Genomic DNA, 14,030 nt, shown 5'->3' with positions numbered 1-14,030 from the left:
AAGAGGACAGAGCAGAGTGGGAAGCTCGGCTGGGGCCAGCCCCTGCCCCCAGTCCCTCAGCATACGCAGAGGCAAGGCCCTGCCCTCGGGGCTGGGAGACAGCGGAACCTCCCCAGGGAGCTCAGTGTCCCGGTGGGGAGACCACGGAGGACGAAGCAGGTCATCCCAGAGCACACACTGTGTGGCCCATCAGAGCACCAGGTAGAAAGGCCCACGGGGTCTGGTCCCGTCAAAGAGGATCCCGGAGGAGGTGTGGCAGAGCTGGCCCTGAGCCCAGCCCACTGCAGGGGAGAGAAGCCGCCATGTGCATGAGTAAGAACAAGGCTTTACAGCCGAGGAAGAGCTTTGTCTTCCTCCCAAACGCCCTGCAAAGAAGGCAGGTGAGTAGTGTCCTGTTCTATAGGTGAGAGCATGGACCGCAGCTGGCTCTGGTCTGCTCTGCATTTCCAATGAGGCTCTGACGCAGGCGCCCTGCATTGCCCTCCTGGCCTCTCAGGCCCTCCCCGTCTCCACAAAGAGCCCCTGCCCTCCTGCCCTGCCCCCACTCACTTCCCGGAGGAGTGGCCCTCATGCCAGGCTGGCTGCAGCCACAGCTGTGCGTCCCCTGGGTGTCTGGGGGCTGCTTCCCGCTCAGCCCTGAGCCCGTGACCAGAGCATCTGTGCTCCTTTGCCCCACACTGGACTCAGCGCCAGGCATCATGGGGGCTCCATCGGTGCTGGAGGAAGGTGGTTGGAAGGGGCACCAGGGACGGCTCCTGACACACGTCCTGGTCAGCCCTGCCACCTGAGCTGCCCACCTCAGGCCCCAGAGGCCGGTCAGCCACACTTGCATCTCGGGGGGCCAGCATCTGTAGATGCCTGGGGGTGGGGGGTGCAGGGCGCTCAGAAGAGACAGGGCAGACAAAGCGTGCGATCTGTGCCAGCGAGAGCTTCCTCCTGCTGGAGGCCAGGATCGGAGCCAAGAAAGCGGGTTCAAGGACTATCCAGCAGGCCCAGAGTGCCAGGGGGCAGCAGAGGAGCGACCGAGCAGGGCCACGCACTTACTGTGGGGTCTTCCCAGAACCGCGACCTGAGCTGCCCTCGCCCTCTGCCCAGGGACTTATGGGACTGACAGTGGCCCTTGTTGTTACAGGACCCATCCTCCCGCCGGGCCACCCCTCATCTACAGCCAGCGCCCCCCTCTCCTGTAGCGGGCCTCCACCCCCGCCCCCACCCCCTGTCCCGCCTCCACCCACGGGGGCCACCCCTCCTCCCCCACCCCCACTGCCGGCCGGAGGGGCCCAGGGCAGCAGCCACGACGAGAGCTCCGTGTCGGGCCTGGCCGCCGCCCTGGCTGGGGCCAAGCTGAGACGCGTCCAACGGGTAAGAGTTTCGGGCTGGTGGCCTGGGCAGCGGCGGGCTCAGGCCACCCCTGACTGCAGGTGCCGAGGAAGGCCCTCGCCCACCTCTGCCATCGTCAGAAGGACATAGGCGGGCAGTGCTGGGTGGAGAGAGTCGGAGCCTCACACTGACCTCACTCGTGGGCAAGGCAACAGCCCTGTCCGGAGAGCAGCCCAAGGCCTGTTGCTTGACCAGCTCAGTGAGCTCTCAGTGCAGACACCGGCCACCTGTGGCTCTTTCTTTGCCACCTCGTTCACGGGAGGAGCTGGGGGCTTGGCTGCGGGACCAGCTGCATGAGGCTGTGGTTCTCAGCACCCCGGGGCAGAGCTGCCTCCTCCCCACCAAGTCCCACAGCCTTGGCGGCCAGTCCCACTCCCTGTAGGCCTCTGGCTTTGTCATTGGTGGGGTCGGGAGGTTGGACTAGACCCCCAGACCCCTCCAGCACTGCCATTATCGGGATCACGTGTGCACCCGCACACAACGCGCACACGCACACACACGTGCATGCACGGCCCCTTCAGCCTCTCGGGTGCCGCCGACAGCAGACCCCGAACTCTAAAACCCTGCCTCCTTCCCTCAGCCAGAAGATGCGTCTGGAGGCTCCAGTCCCAGCGGGACCTCCAAGTCCGACGCCAACCGGGCCAGCAGTGGGGGCGGGGGAGGCGGCCTCATGGAAGAAATGAACAAACTGCTGGCCAAGAGGTGGGTGTTGAGGCCCCACCCCCTGCGACAGGTCCGGAAGCCACCAGGGGACAGCCCTGGCCTGGCCTCCAGGTCCCCAGCCCCTCAGGGCAAGTGTTGGTCAAGCCCCCCTTCACAGAGGGCCTAGCCCAGAGGGGCCCTCACGCGCCCCATCCTCTGCCTGTCGAGGCATCATGGGCCAGCCCCGTGCAGGGCAGAGAAGCCGGGGGTCATTTCAGAGGTCAGCCCAGAGGGAAAGGGTGTTCCCGCTCTGAAGTGCCAGCACAAATCCTGTGGTCCCAGAGCCCACCCCCTGACTGCGTGAGAAGGGGCTACCGCGGGGGGTGCAGGAAGGACTTACAGAGTGGCTGGTGCCCTGAGAGATGGAAGGACACTTCCATCCGGGTCAGGTCAGGGTCAAGACCTGAGCCTGGTCCCACTCCCCTTCCACGCCTGTTGCTGCGTCACTCCCACCTGAAACCTGAGGGGGTGGGAGACCGAGCAGTGCCACCCTCCACCAGGGAGACCAACCTTGACTTTAATTTGAACCCAACAGCTGGCCTTGTGTGAGGATAGAAGACATTTTTGGAAAAGAAAATGCAGTTTGCCCAGGTCCAACCCATGTGTGGACAACAGCACTGGGCCTCAGTGTAGACCCAGTGGAGAGCAAGTTCCCAGAACAGGGAAAAGGCCAGGAGGCAGGGAGACACCCTCACACTGGCGGGGGTGTTGGGACCCCACAGGGAACAGGCAGAATCGGCACAGCTCCGTGGGGCTGAGCCCCAGGTGCCAGGCGGCAGGGTTGACTGGAGAAGGCCCTTGGGACTCACAGGCTCCCGCCTCCTCCCTGCAGCCAGGCCTCTCCCAGGGGACTCGAAAGAGGATGCTACTGAGCTGTGAGGCGTAGAATTTGCACCAACATTTTGCTCGACTCTCCCCCACCCGAGCAGCCACTGGTCTGAAAAACCGAGCCCAGGCTCTGGGCAGAGCCAGAGTCCCCAGGCAGAGGGGCCGCAGGGCAGTGAGGAGCGGCCAGGGGCGGGAGGCATCCTCACTCTTGGCGTGAGGGTGCAGTGATGGCCGTGGAGCGAGTGCAGGGCAAATGGCCCTGTTGGAGGCTGAGCCCAGGCTCAGGACAGCTGCCCGTCGGAGGCGCGGACAATGCAGGAGCCCGGCCTGGAGGCGGTGGTGCCACCCGGTGTCCGCTGACCCAGTTCTGAGAGCCGGGTGCTCTGTGGCCCCTAAAGTGAAGCTCCTGAAGGCATGTTTTGGGGGATGTGAAGGGTTCCCATGTGCAGATTTGGGGGGCAGCCAGATAGAGGCGAGACCACTGACAAGACTGGTGAGTCCTGGGCCATGAGAAGGGAGCCGGTGCCGGTGCCGGGCCATGAGAAGGGAGCCGGGCATCGGGCCAGCCCTGGAAGTCTCTGCTGCTCACAGTTTGCCAGGCCCTGCAGGGTGTCCCAGGGCGGGCAGGGCGGCTGGGGACTGAGTGCAAGGTGGGGAGGGCTTCAGGCCGTGGGGCCCCTTGGCTCCCGCCGCCTGTCTTGTGACACTGCCCAGGGGCACCTCCCCATGTCCCGCGTGGCCAGGCCTTGAGTCTGGGAGAACATGTGGCACCAGGCACCCGAAATGAGGGCAAACCCACTCACTCCTCCTCAGTGCTGTGGACAGAGGAAGAATGTCCTCGGGGTACCCTTTCTGCGCCAGCTGGTTTCATATCCAGGGTCATGAGGTGAGGGCAGGCCTGGGCACCCAGCCTAGCAGTGTCACGCCCAGTGGGCGCTTGGACAGGCTGCCTCCTGCACATAATATGGGTCAGGGCCCCGGGGACCAGGCTATGTCCATCCAGAGGCGCTGTCTGGGTCAGCATGGAAACCTCAGGAGCTGGGTCCTGTCCCCTTCCTCCTTAGGAGAAAAGCAGCCTCCCAAACAGACAAGCCGGCTGACAAAAAGGAAGACGAAAGCCAAACGGTGAGCACACCCACCCTCCCCTCCAGGGCACCCGCCCCACCCGCGCGTGCCCCGGCTCTTGGGCCCTGGCCAGACCTCGGGGTGCTAAGGCACACCTGGCATGGACTTGGAAGTGGTAGGGGCTTCACCAGGGACCTTACCGGAGGCCTAGCCAGGGCAGAAGGGCACAGGGTGGCTTCCCTCTGTCCCCATGCCCCGGCACCAGGCCCATGCCCCCCAGTGTCCAAAGGCCCCGTGTGTTTGGAACTTACAGGTCCCGGGGGTCAGCTGAGAGGCAGAGGGGCCGGGTAGCCCAGGAGCACCCTGAGGGCAACCTAGAGTGAGGGGCGCAGAGGGCCTGCAGGGACAGGCCCCGGGAGGAGAGGTGCGAGCGGGCGCTGCGGCAGGAAAGGACTCCTGGACGGCAGCCGTCGTGCTTTCCCAGTGACTCCTGTTTTCAGAGGCTCCCTGGCCGCCCATCGGCAGGTGCCCAGGCAAGCTATGGCGGGGTGACCAGGACTCGGTCCCTGGCTGGACTCCGAGCTGCTGCCCCACTTAGGTGCCAGTTTCCTCGGCATCAGTTTTTCCCACAAGACGCTGTGACAGCTACGTTCAGACCTGCCCATGAAGCATACGGGTTGAGGCTCGGTAGACGCAGGTCCAGCCCCAGCGTGCTCAGCGCCCGTCGGCAGACCTGGTCTGGCCCGGCCAGCCGACCTTCCCTTCCTCTGGCCCCCCTGCACTCAGCCCCCTCAGCCTGCCAGCTCCCTCTCAGCCCGCAGCGCTGCACGCTGCTTCCTGCAAGAGAGGGTCCCCACCTCCAGGTTGGGCGGCCCCGCTTTCAGCCCTCAGTTCCTACTCTGCTTAGTCACATGCGCTGGCCGGTGCTCGGCAGCCCTCACAGGGTGTGGTCACCCAGGAACCCCTCCAGCCTCTGCACCGCAGAGAGCCCCGGGGGCAGCGCAGGTAACAGAGGCCTCACGCCCGCCTGCACCCCCACCCCAGTCAGAATGTCTCTGTCTCAGAACTTGCAGAAGAGACACATCCTTGACGCCTTCACTGCAAGATGGCCTCTCGCCCGCGACCCCCGCTTCTTCTGTCCTTTTGGACAGTCCACCTGTCACTGCTAGCTCTGGCTGTGGTCCCACCAGGTTGGGAGCCGGGAGGCTCTGCTCACCCGGGCAAGTGCCACGTGGGCACGGGACACACCAGGGCTTTTCCACTTTGTAGTTCTCAGTGGCCTCTGGGTGCCCTGCGCACAGGCTGGGGTTAACTCCTGGGGGCCAAACAGGGCTCTTTAAAAGGAGGACAGAGCCCCAGTGCAGTCCGACAGCCAGGGCCAGGTTGGCCAAGTACATCACCCAAGGAAACCCCCGTCAAGGTGCGAGGTGCGGGCAGGGGTGCAGGCTTCCGTGCACCAGGGGAGCCTTTCTACTAATCGCTCCTGAGGTGCTCACAGAGCTGCCTTGAGGACATGGCCCAGCACAAGCTGAGAGCTGCTCCCCAATGCAGCAGCCCGAGGGGGCCACCCACACCCAGCACATTCTTGTGTTCTGGCCAGAGTCCCAGATTCATTCACGCATCCCACAGATATTGGGGGGGCCTGGTAGGTGCCATTTTGGCTCTTGGTGTGGGATCAAGTGGTCAGCAGCCCTGACCCAGCTATGGCTCTCAGGCACCTCCTGCTGGGAGCGTGGAGCCCGGCCCTGGCGGTATTGCAGGGGTGCGAGAGCCCCGGCCCAAGTGGGCCAGGTGGGAGCAGAGAGCAGAAGATGTCAGCGCCATTGCGGCTGAGGCACTGGCCACCTCTCTGTGCTCTGTGGGCAGGGCTGAGGTGCATTTGCTGGCTCTGGGACCTCGCCCTGTGCCTGCAGAGGGGCAGAGATGGATGGGGTGTGTCCTTGAGAGGGCACAGCAGACAGAGTGAGGAAGGCGTAAGTAGGTGTGCCAGGGGCTCCGAGAGGCCACACCTGCCTAGTGCCCCCCAAGAGGTGGCGTCTGCCCTGAGCTGTAGAAGCTGCTGGATTGTGCAGGCAGGGACCTAGCAGAGCGCGGGGGGCTTGGAAGGTGGGCCAGCTGGAGAAGGGTGTATGCCCACAGGTGGGGTGAGAGGTGCTGGGGCGAGGGGGCTGGCAGGGCCGGACACTGCCTTGCACCTGCCTCCTGCAAGCTGCCAGGCAACTTCCCCACCAGGGGTGGTGAGGACTAAGCGAGGTCCTGGAGCTTATCCGCCGGCAGCATCAATGGACTTGTGGTGGCTGGAGAGAGAACCTCAAAGCAAATCCTCAGCCCTGCCTTCTCACCGTGGAAGGGGGACCCCATGGGGGTCCTCCACACCCAGTCATGTAGGCGGGCCGTGGCAGCTTTGGCCCCCTCAGGGCCCGGCCAAGCAGCCAGCCCACTCGTACAGCAAGGCCCGCTCCAGGCTTGGAGAGAGGGCTCCCTCAGGTGGGTCCTCTGGGCTACAGAGGGGTCAGTGGACACCCCAGCGTCAGGCCCCTTGTGCCATGGTCAAGAGAAGTCATCCAGGAGGTAGGTGGGGCAGGGTGGGGCGTTGGGGCCTGAGGGCAGTGGTCCTGCCTGGCAGAGCCCCCGCCCCCCGAGGCCTCACCCCCCACTGTCCATGGCCCTGACTTGGGATCTGTTTATAACATTCACTATTTTACCGATCGGGAAAGCAAGGCGTGTCCGCCAGAAGAGCTCTTCTGGGTGGCCTGGTCCCAGGGCTGCCCCTCCACCCACTCACGCCTCTCTTGTCCGTTTCAGGAAGAGCCGAGCACCTCTCCATGCCCGGGGAGCCGCGCAGCCAGCCAGCCTCCCAACCCCTCAGGTGAGCGCCCGGAGCAGGCCAGGCTCCAGCGAGGGCAGGGGCAGGGCGGTGGCGGCGAGGTGCCACCACTGCAGAAGCGGCTGCTCCCGAGCGTGTGCAGCCTCCTGAAGGCGCCTCCACTCCAAGCCCAGGGCCAGGCCCTGTGCTGCCCTACATGGCCCACTGACCCGGGAGCCAGACCACCCATGCGATCCTCTTCCCACACCAGCGCAGGAGCCCCCTACAGCCTCCAGGGCCAGAGCTCCAGAGTGTGACTTGAGCATGATGTGGCTTCAGCCTCCCTGGGAAATGCCCCCTGTGGTCAGTCACCCTGCCTTGCTCCAGAAGCCAGTCCTCCCTTCCCCCACCCTGGGGCTTGAGATGTGACTAGAAGAGCACCTGAGGCTGCCCAGTGGAAAGGAGACGCTGGGGTTGGTCACTCAGTCACTTAGCAAACACGTGTTTGCCTGTGCTCACGAGCAAGGCGAGGGGAGGCAGGGGAAATTAGGTCGCCCCATCCTCTGCCAGCTGCCAGGGCCTCCCAGGCGTGCCCCGCCCCCGCACCACCTGCGCCGTGCTCTCTGGCCTGTCTGCCTCACTGGGTGACTGTCCTCTCCTCCAGGGCCGCCGTGGGTTTGGGGAGAAAGGGTGACTGAAGTGTTTTCCCAGCTGAGGAAGTTGGAGCTCAGTATGGTTCAGGGCCATGTGCCTGCTGCCTGGGCCCCTTGGACAGGGACGGGGGTGGGGGCAGGGACAGGGCCTGCCTTTAGAAGACCCGCTCAGAGCCTCTGGGTGACCCCGTATGGGCTCAGCTCCTGCCTCTCTGTTCACCCCGCAGAGTCAGCGGATGAGGTTCAGTCCAGCCACACTCTGGATTTAAAGCCACTAAGAAAGGAAAGCTGTACCAGCCCTTGAGGCCAGAATGGGAGCGGGCAGTGGAGGGTCAGGGGGAGATCAAGGGGCTAGTGGGCAGCGAGTGCCCTTGGGGCCACAGGGGCCCAGCCCCTGAAAGCAAATGCAGACCCAAGAGGTTACCCAACATGGTGAGAGGACTCAAGCCACTGATCCAGACCGACGCGGTCGGTGGGGGGAGGGCCTGTGTCTGGAGCAGGGGCTGGGAGCTGGAGGGGCTGGTGACAGCAGTGCCACCTCCAAGCTGCAAGGGCTGCCTGGGCCACAGGACGGGCACAAGCCCCTGGGCTGCCCCTCTGCCCAGGCTGACCCTCCGACGGCCGGCCCAGCCACTGAGGGCTGCCCACCAGGGGTGTCTCGGGTCTGGGGTGGCACTGAGTCAGTCCTCTGGGCTCTGAGTCTGCATCCACGTGGTGACTTGACAGAGGCCGGCCGGAAGCCCTGGGAGCGGAGCAACTCGGTGGAGAAGCCGGTGTCCTCATTACTGTCCAGGTGAGCTGCCCGGGGAGCTGGTACCATCCTGCGGGCCAAGGCAGCACCCGCTCCGATTCACATGTCTGTTTCATTCCATTGCCCTAGAACCCCGTCTGTGGCCAAGAGCCCCGAAGCTAAGAGCCCCCTTCAGTCGCAGCCTCATTCTAGGTACCGAACAACCCTGGCCTGTGGGCCTCCTCTGTCCCCGCCGTGACTAACACCTGCCCCGTGTCGTGTCCTGTCATCTAACAGCTGGCTCTGGGGAAGGGTGATGTCTTCTCCTTCCGGACCTGGGAGGTGGGGCTGGGGGTCGTGGGGGGTGTACAGAGGGAGGACTAAGGCTTGGAGGCCGGCAGGGGGTGCAGCTGAGACCCAGGCTCTGCGCTTGGCCCCAGGAACCCCAAGCAAGCAGGTGACCCCTCAGCCTTCACCCACTCTGCCTGTTCAAGAGGTTGGCTGACCCCTCCCTTGTGGGGCAGATGTGTGGACAGCTGTGGACACCATAAGTGCCTGTTGGCCATGCCACTTCCCTTGGCTGGCCTGGCACCTGCCCCCACTCCTCCCACAGACCGCACAGACACGCCGGGGTGTGACCGTGTTTCCCAACCCAAAGCTGGAGCAGTCACAGGATAGAATATTTAAAGCAGGTTGCCCAGAAAGCAGAGGCCCAGAGCCCAGGTCTGCAGGACTTTAGAACTGGTGCCAAGGAATCGCCACTGCCTGCCTCACACTGAAGAGAAACAACCTTATCCCGAGCAGGTGGCGGGTGAGAGCAGAGGTGACAAGCTGGGAGCTCTGGCTGGCAGGGGCCAGGATGCCAGGACAGGTGTGGGTGAACGGGGACATGAGGCGTCTTGGGCCTGTGGTTAGCGGGTCCCTCCAGGCAGGGTCCTGTACATCCCCACCAGCTCAGTATTGTTGCTCTGTGAGAAGAGCCACGCCTGAGGCGCACGGAGCAGGCCGGGGGCCACCTGCTGGACAGCCCGGAGCCGGCTGGCTTTCAAGTTGGCCTGGCTGAGCAGGAGCTTGCAGGTGGGGGTCGTGGGGCCAGCTCGTGGCTCTGCACCCACCACCCGCTGGCAAGCTGAAGGAACAGGACACGGGCCCCGTGCAGAAGGCGAGTTCAGCGGAGCTGGCATGGTCCGGCCTGGCTTTCTGCACGTGCAGGCCTAGTCGGGGCGCTGTGAGCACCAGGGGCCCCTCAGAGCAGCCCCACACTCGGGCTGGGAGCCATGGCCGGGCAGCTCCCACTGGAGCCTGGGCCTGGCTGCGTGGCAGGTGCCTCATGGGGCACTGCCCCGGGACTGATACCCCCAGGGCCGAGCGCGGCCCCTAGCCGCATGCCTTGCCCCCAGCCAGAACAGTGAACTGTGCAGACAGGAGACGGGGCCCAGACAGGAGGGCGGTCCGCCCAGGTGACCGGGACAGGTGCTGCCGGAACAGGGACCAGACCCTGCGATGCTGGGGCTCAGGCTGAGCCTGCCACCCCGGGGCCCGAAACAATTTAACCGTTTCAGTTCCACACTTGGCTCCGTTCTCAAGCTCTACCAGGAAGGGCGCGGGACGTTTCCTTTTTCTTTTCCTTAATCCGCATGTGTGCCCTGCGCGACCGCAGCTTTCTTTGTTCAGCGCCCGGGGGCTCCTTTCACCTTCGCTAAAACACTGAACCTACAACGGGAGCTGCGGGCCTGAGGCGCACGGCGGCCACGCGCACGCGTGCATCTGTATGACAAACAGTGACCTCATTAGATTAGTTAGCACCTCCGCACCTCACCAGGCCCCCTTTTTTGGATGTGCGGTGGGGCCCCAAGATCCGCTCTCTTAAAACTACTTTCCAGCATCCGAAGCGGTTTTGTCAGCTCCAGTCCGCAGCCGGGCAGCCAGTCCAGACCTTACCCTCCCGCTAACTGGAGGCCTGAGCCCTTTGACCTCCCCCACCCAACCCCCCTCCACTCTGTTTCTGTGACTGGGTTTTCCTTCGGTTCCACGAGTCTTGTCTCCCTCCACGCATGGACCTCGGGCTCATCCCAGCCCACAGCCGGCACGGCGGGCGGCATGTCCTCCATGCACACGGCCAAGTAGCTTGGCCAGGTGTGGACCCCCCAGCTTTACCCATCCCCTGTGGATGGTCCACTTCCTTCGAGTGGGAACCCCGGTGTGGGGCGTCCTGGGGAAGAGCTGCCCTGAGTTGTTGGGCCCATTGACCACCGCCCCCCGCCCCCCACATCTGGCCCCAGACCTGTCCTCCACCCCGGAGTCCCGGCCCTTGGTGTCACAGACGTCGCGGCGCACTGACCCAGCGTCACTACCACCCCATGGGTGTCCAGCACCACACCCCACCCCTGCAGCCCTCCCTCCGCACAGGCCCAGAGGAACAGGCCCGGCGCCCTCCAGTGGGGATCCTGCCTTAAACGGGTAGATGGCCCTTGGGCAACATGTCCCGGAGGCTGATGTGCTGGAGATGGCACAGAGTAAGCCAGCTCACCCTAGTTCTCTAAAGTACAGCACACAAAACCAAAACCTTTGCCTCAAAAGAGCAGATCACATCCCAGGCTGTTTATTGAGAAGTCGCCACCAGCCACCAGCGCCGGCCAGCAGCCTGGCGACACGGTGTGTCGGGAGCTGGTGCCCTTAGGACAAGTGCTTGCTGTGCCACTCTGCCATCTTCACCAGTCTCCCCACACTAGCCGAGCCCACGCACCCCCACGCCATGGCCCCTACGGTTTTCTTAACAGGGGATATAGCATCTGGGTTCCTTGCAAACAAGAAAGCAGGGGGTTTTGGACCCCAAGTCCTGGCTCTTGGGCTGGGAATATGGTCAGTGTCCACCCACAAGGCCTTCCTGGGAGGGAGACTGGGCACTAGCTCCTTTTCGCGTGACTGAAGGGGGACCCGAGGTCAGAGCAGGAAGCATTAGCTCTCGACAGGAAAGGCAGTGTGGGTCCCGAGCCCCGGCTTCCCAGCTCGGCACCCTGGTGAGAGGACGCCTGCCTGGCCCCACCGGCCTGACCACTCCCTGCCGCCCTCCTTTCCCCAGGATGAAGCCAGCAGGGAGTGTGAACGACGTGGCCCTGGACGCCTTCGATCTGGACAGGATGAAACAGGTGAGTGTGTCCTGAGCAGCGTGACAGATCCAGAGGCTGCGGCTGGGCTGGCAGGCGTGGCCCCGAGGCTGCAGGCTGGGGGAGCCTGCAGTGGAGGAAGGGGTGCCCACGTAACCTGGCCCGGGCCTTCCTAGCAGCACAGGGAGCGCACCAGCCCTCAGGACACCAGCCCCCAGCTTCCCCTTCGGTGGCTCCACCCACACACCCTCCCACCCCCAGCACTGGAAGGGCCAGGGTGGTGGCTCTGGTGGGAGGCCTGGGTGCCCCTGGGGCCATGCCGCCTCCCCCCCCCAAGGCCACACTCCTGTCCCTGCTGCCCGCGCCTCTGCTCTGCTCCCAACAGGAGATCCTGGAAGAAGTGGTCCGGGAGCTCCACAAGGTGAAGGAGGAGATCATCGACGGTGAGTGCCAGGGGCTGCGCCCCAACTCGGGGCTGCCCGTCATCCGGCTGTGCCCCTAGAGCAGGAGGTTGCCAGGAAGCCGAGCCCTGGGAGGCGCTGTGTGCTACCAGGAGATCTCCTCCTTCCTCTTGGCGCCCACGCGCCTCGTCAGCCACCTCTCGTTGAATGAGGGGGAGGCTCCACCAGCACCTCTCTGAGGCTGGCACCTCACTGAGGCCCACCACAGTCCCAGGACCTTCTCCCGGTTGGCCGCAGCTGCCATGGGGAGGGGATTGATGGCATCTGAGCTGCATCCCCAGCTCAGACCCACCCAAACAGCTGGAAAGATCTGGGCTCTGCTTAACCTGTTGGCTTCGGGGCATTTCACTGGTTCTGCCACCTCCAGTCACTGGGTTTGGGGTTATACAAACAACTGAGGACTTCCAGGGACTTAGGAGAACCTAAGCCTGCCTGACCCCGCGGCTCTGGCCCCGGAAGAGCCGCTGGGCCGTGGCCCGTGAATCACATCCTCTCCTGGTTCTCACGAACCTTTGATCTGGCAGGCTCAGATCTGGAGCCAGGCGAGAACAGTTGGGCCGGGGGGCGTGGCCGGGGCAGCCTGCGGCCCCGCCTCCTTCCCCCGACCACAGAGGTCCCACACCTGCTGGGGGCCTGGCCCCCAGGGCTTCAGATGACCTGGCAAGAGGGGATCCCCAGAACTAAATGGGGTGGTGCTGAAGGCAGAGGCTGCCTGGACTTGGAGCCAGAGGAGAGGACTGGGTGGGAGCCAGCCCGTGGCCCTGCAGACCCGGAGCCCTGCCCAGCTGGGTGACCGCCACACCCCGCCTTGTCCGGGCCAGGCGCTCAGTTCCTGTTTGTTGGTCCCCCTGCAGGCCTGGCGGGGCAGATAAGGAGTTAATGAGTGGAGAACAGGGAGCCACGGGGAGACAGAGGCCAGCCGGGAGACAGAGGCCAGCCGTTAATTCCCTTTATGGCTGGGTGCCCCAGGGGCTGCCCGGTGGCCCCAGGGCGAGAGCTGGTGGGGGGCCAGCCTGCCTGAAGGGGAGCAGGCTGGAGGGGGGGCAGAGGAGGCTCCATCTGCCTGGTGCCACCCCAGTGGACCTCCTGGCACCTGGCAGGGCACTGCAGCTGCGGGGACCATCCCTCTTGTAACCTGGCGTCGCCCAGCCCTTGGCTCTTGCTTGCGGCCTTGGACTCTGGGGAAAGGCCCAAACTTGGATGGGGACAGGCGGAAGCTGGAGCAAAGAGCCAGAGAGGCCTTGCCTGGAGGGGGAGAGACTCAGGTGGGAGGAACCCCCTCCTGGAAGCAGGGGCTTCCCACCCTGGTGGGGGTGGCCTCTGCCCTCTGTCAGAGAGGTCCCTCATCCTACGAGCCACCCAGGACGCCCACCTGTCCGGGGTGCCCGGTGCCCATGGGCCCCTCCCAGCTCTGAGGCCCGGCGCCCCCAACCTGTGCTTGGGAAACAGTGAGGGGGCCCCATGGGCTGTCATCACCCCAGCACGCGCAGGGCCGCGAAACCCCCAGGGGCTCTGGGGACGGGACGCGGGGGCGCCCCATTGGGGCGGGGACGCCGGGGCGCGGCTGAGCCTCCTCATCTGTCCGCAGCCATCCGGCAGGAGCTGAGTGGGATCAGCACCTCCTAGAGCCGGCGGCCCCAGCAGCACGGCCAGGAGCCCCGCCGCCCGCGCAGGAGGCTGGGACGCGCTTCGCTTAAAGTCTTCACCTGTGAGAAAATGTTAACATGAGGAAAAAAGTTCAATTCCTGGAATTTTTTTAGATTCTACCTGACACAAAACACCAGGTCTCCTCGCCTTTTTTTGAATTTTATATTTGCTTATTTAAGTGTACATTTCTTTCGGTTTCTAGAGAAGACACCCCAAGTCACGCTCCAGTAGATGGTGTCCAGGTTCTCTCCTAGGTGGCGCTGCCGGCGCCCGGCTGCCAGTGCCGGCGTCGGCGGGGACGGCCGTCCGCCCGGTGTCTGTGTCCACGTGGTAATAAACGGTCACTGTCCACGCCCGGCTCGCCTCTTGCTCGCGCGCGCACGTGCTGGGGAGGCCCCTTTTCGGGGAAGGGGCTGTGACAGGGTGACGGAAACGTGGGAGCAAGACGGTTGGCGGCTGCGCTGGATTCAGACGCGGGAGGGTGGGAGGCACACCTACCACTCAGCTTTCTGGGGTGCCGGGGGGCCTCCGGACCTGCGAGACAGCCCTCCCCAGGGAGATGGCCCCGCGGCAGCCCAAGCCCGAACATCAGAGGGTCCGGGTGTGTTCTGACCGCAGGGCGGGAGGACGTGCCCGGTCAGCCGTGCACAG

At 64.6% G+C, this 14,030-nt stretch overlaps 1 protein-coding gene across 5 annotated transcripts in view; it reads left to right on the top strand.

Annotated features, from left to right (window-relative positions):
* EVL (Enah/Vasp-like) overlaps positions 1–13,753 on the top strand; it is a 98,967-nt gene extending 85,214 nt beyond the window's left edge. For all 5 annotated transcript variants that reach the window (XM_054692439.1, XM_037503916.2, XM_054692432.1 and 2 more), the window contains 9 exons: positions 1,133–1,362; positions 1,961–2,082; positions 3,975–4,035; positions 6,781–6,844; positions 8,161–8,227; positions 8,315–8,377; positions 11,247–11,313; positions 11,657–11,714; positions 13,321–13,753. In XM_054692439.1, the coding sequence (XP_054548414.1) occupies positions 1,133–1,362; positions 1,961–2,082; positions 3,975–4,035; positions 6,781–6,844; positions 8,161–8,227; positions 8,315–8,377; positions 11,247–11,313; positions 11,657–11,714; positions 13,321–13,358 (770 nt within the window). In that variant the 3' untranslated portion in view covers positions 13,359–13,753. The remainder of the gene's footprint in view (positions 1–1,132; positions 1,363–1,960; positions 2,083–3,974; positions 4,036–6,780; positions 6,845–8,160; positions 8,228–8,314; positions 8,378–11,246; positions 11,314–11,656; positions 11,715–13,320) is intronic.
* The last annotated feature ends 277 nt before the right edge of the window (positions 13,754–14,030 follow it).

Source organism: Talpa occidentalis, unplaced genomic scaffold (assembly GCF_014898055.3).
Source record: "Talpa occidentalis isolate TD23 unplaced genomic scaffold, MPIMG_talOcc4v2.1 talOcc4.11, whole genome shotgun sequence".
NCBI classification, from domain to species: Eukaryota; Metazoa; Chordata; class Mammalia; order Eulipotyphla; family Talpidae; genus Talpa; species Talpa occidentalis.
The sequence above is the reverse complement of the archived record's forward strand: the minus strand, read 5'-3'. Positions and strand labels throughout refer to the sequence as shown.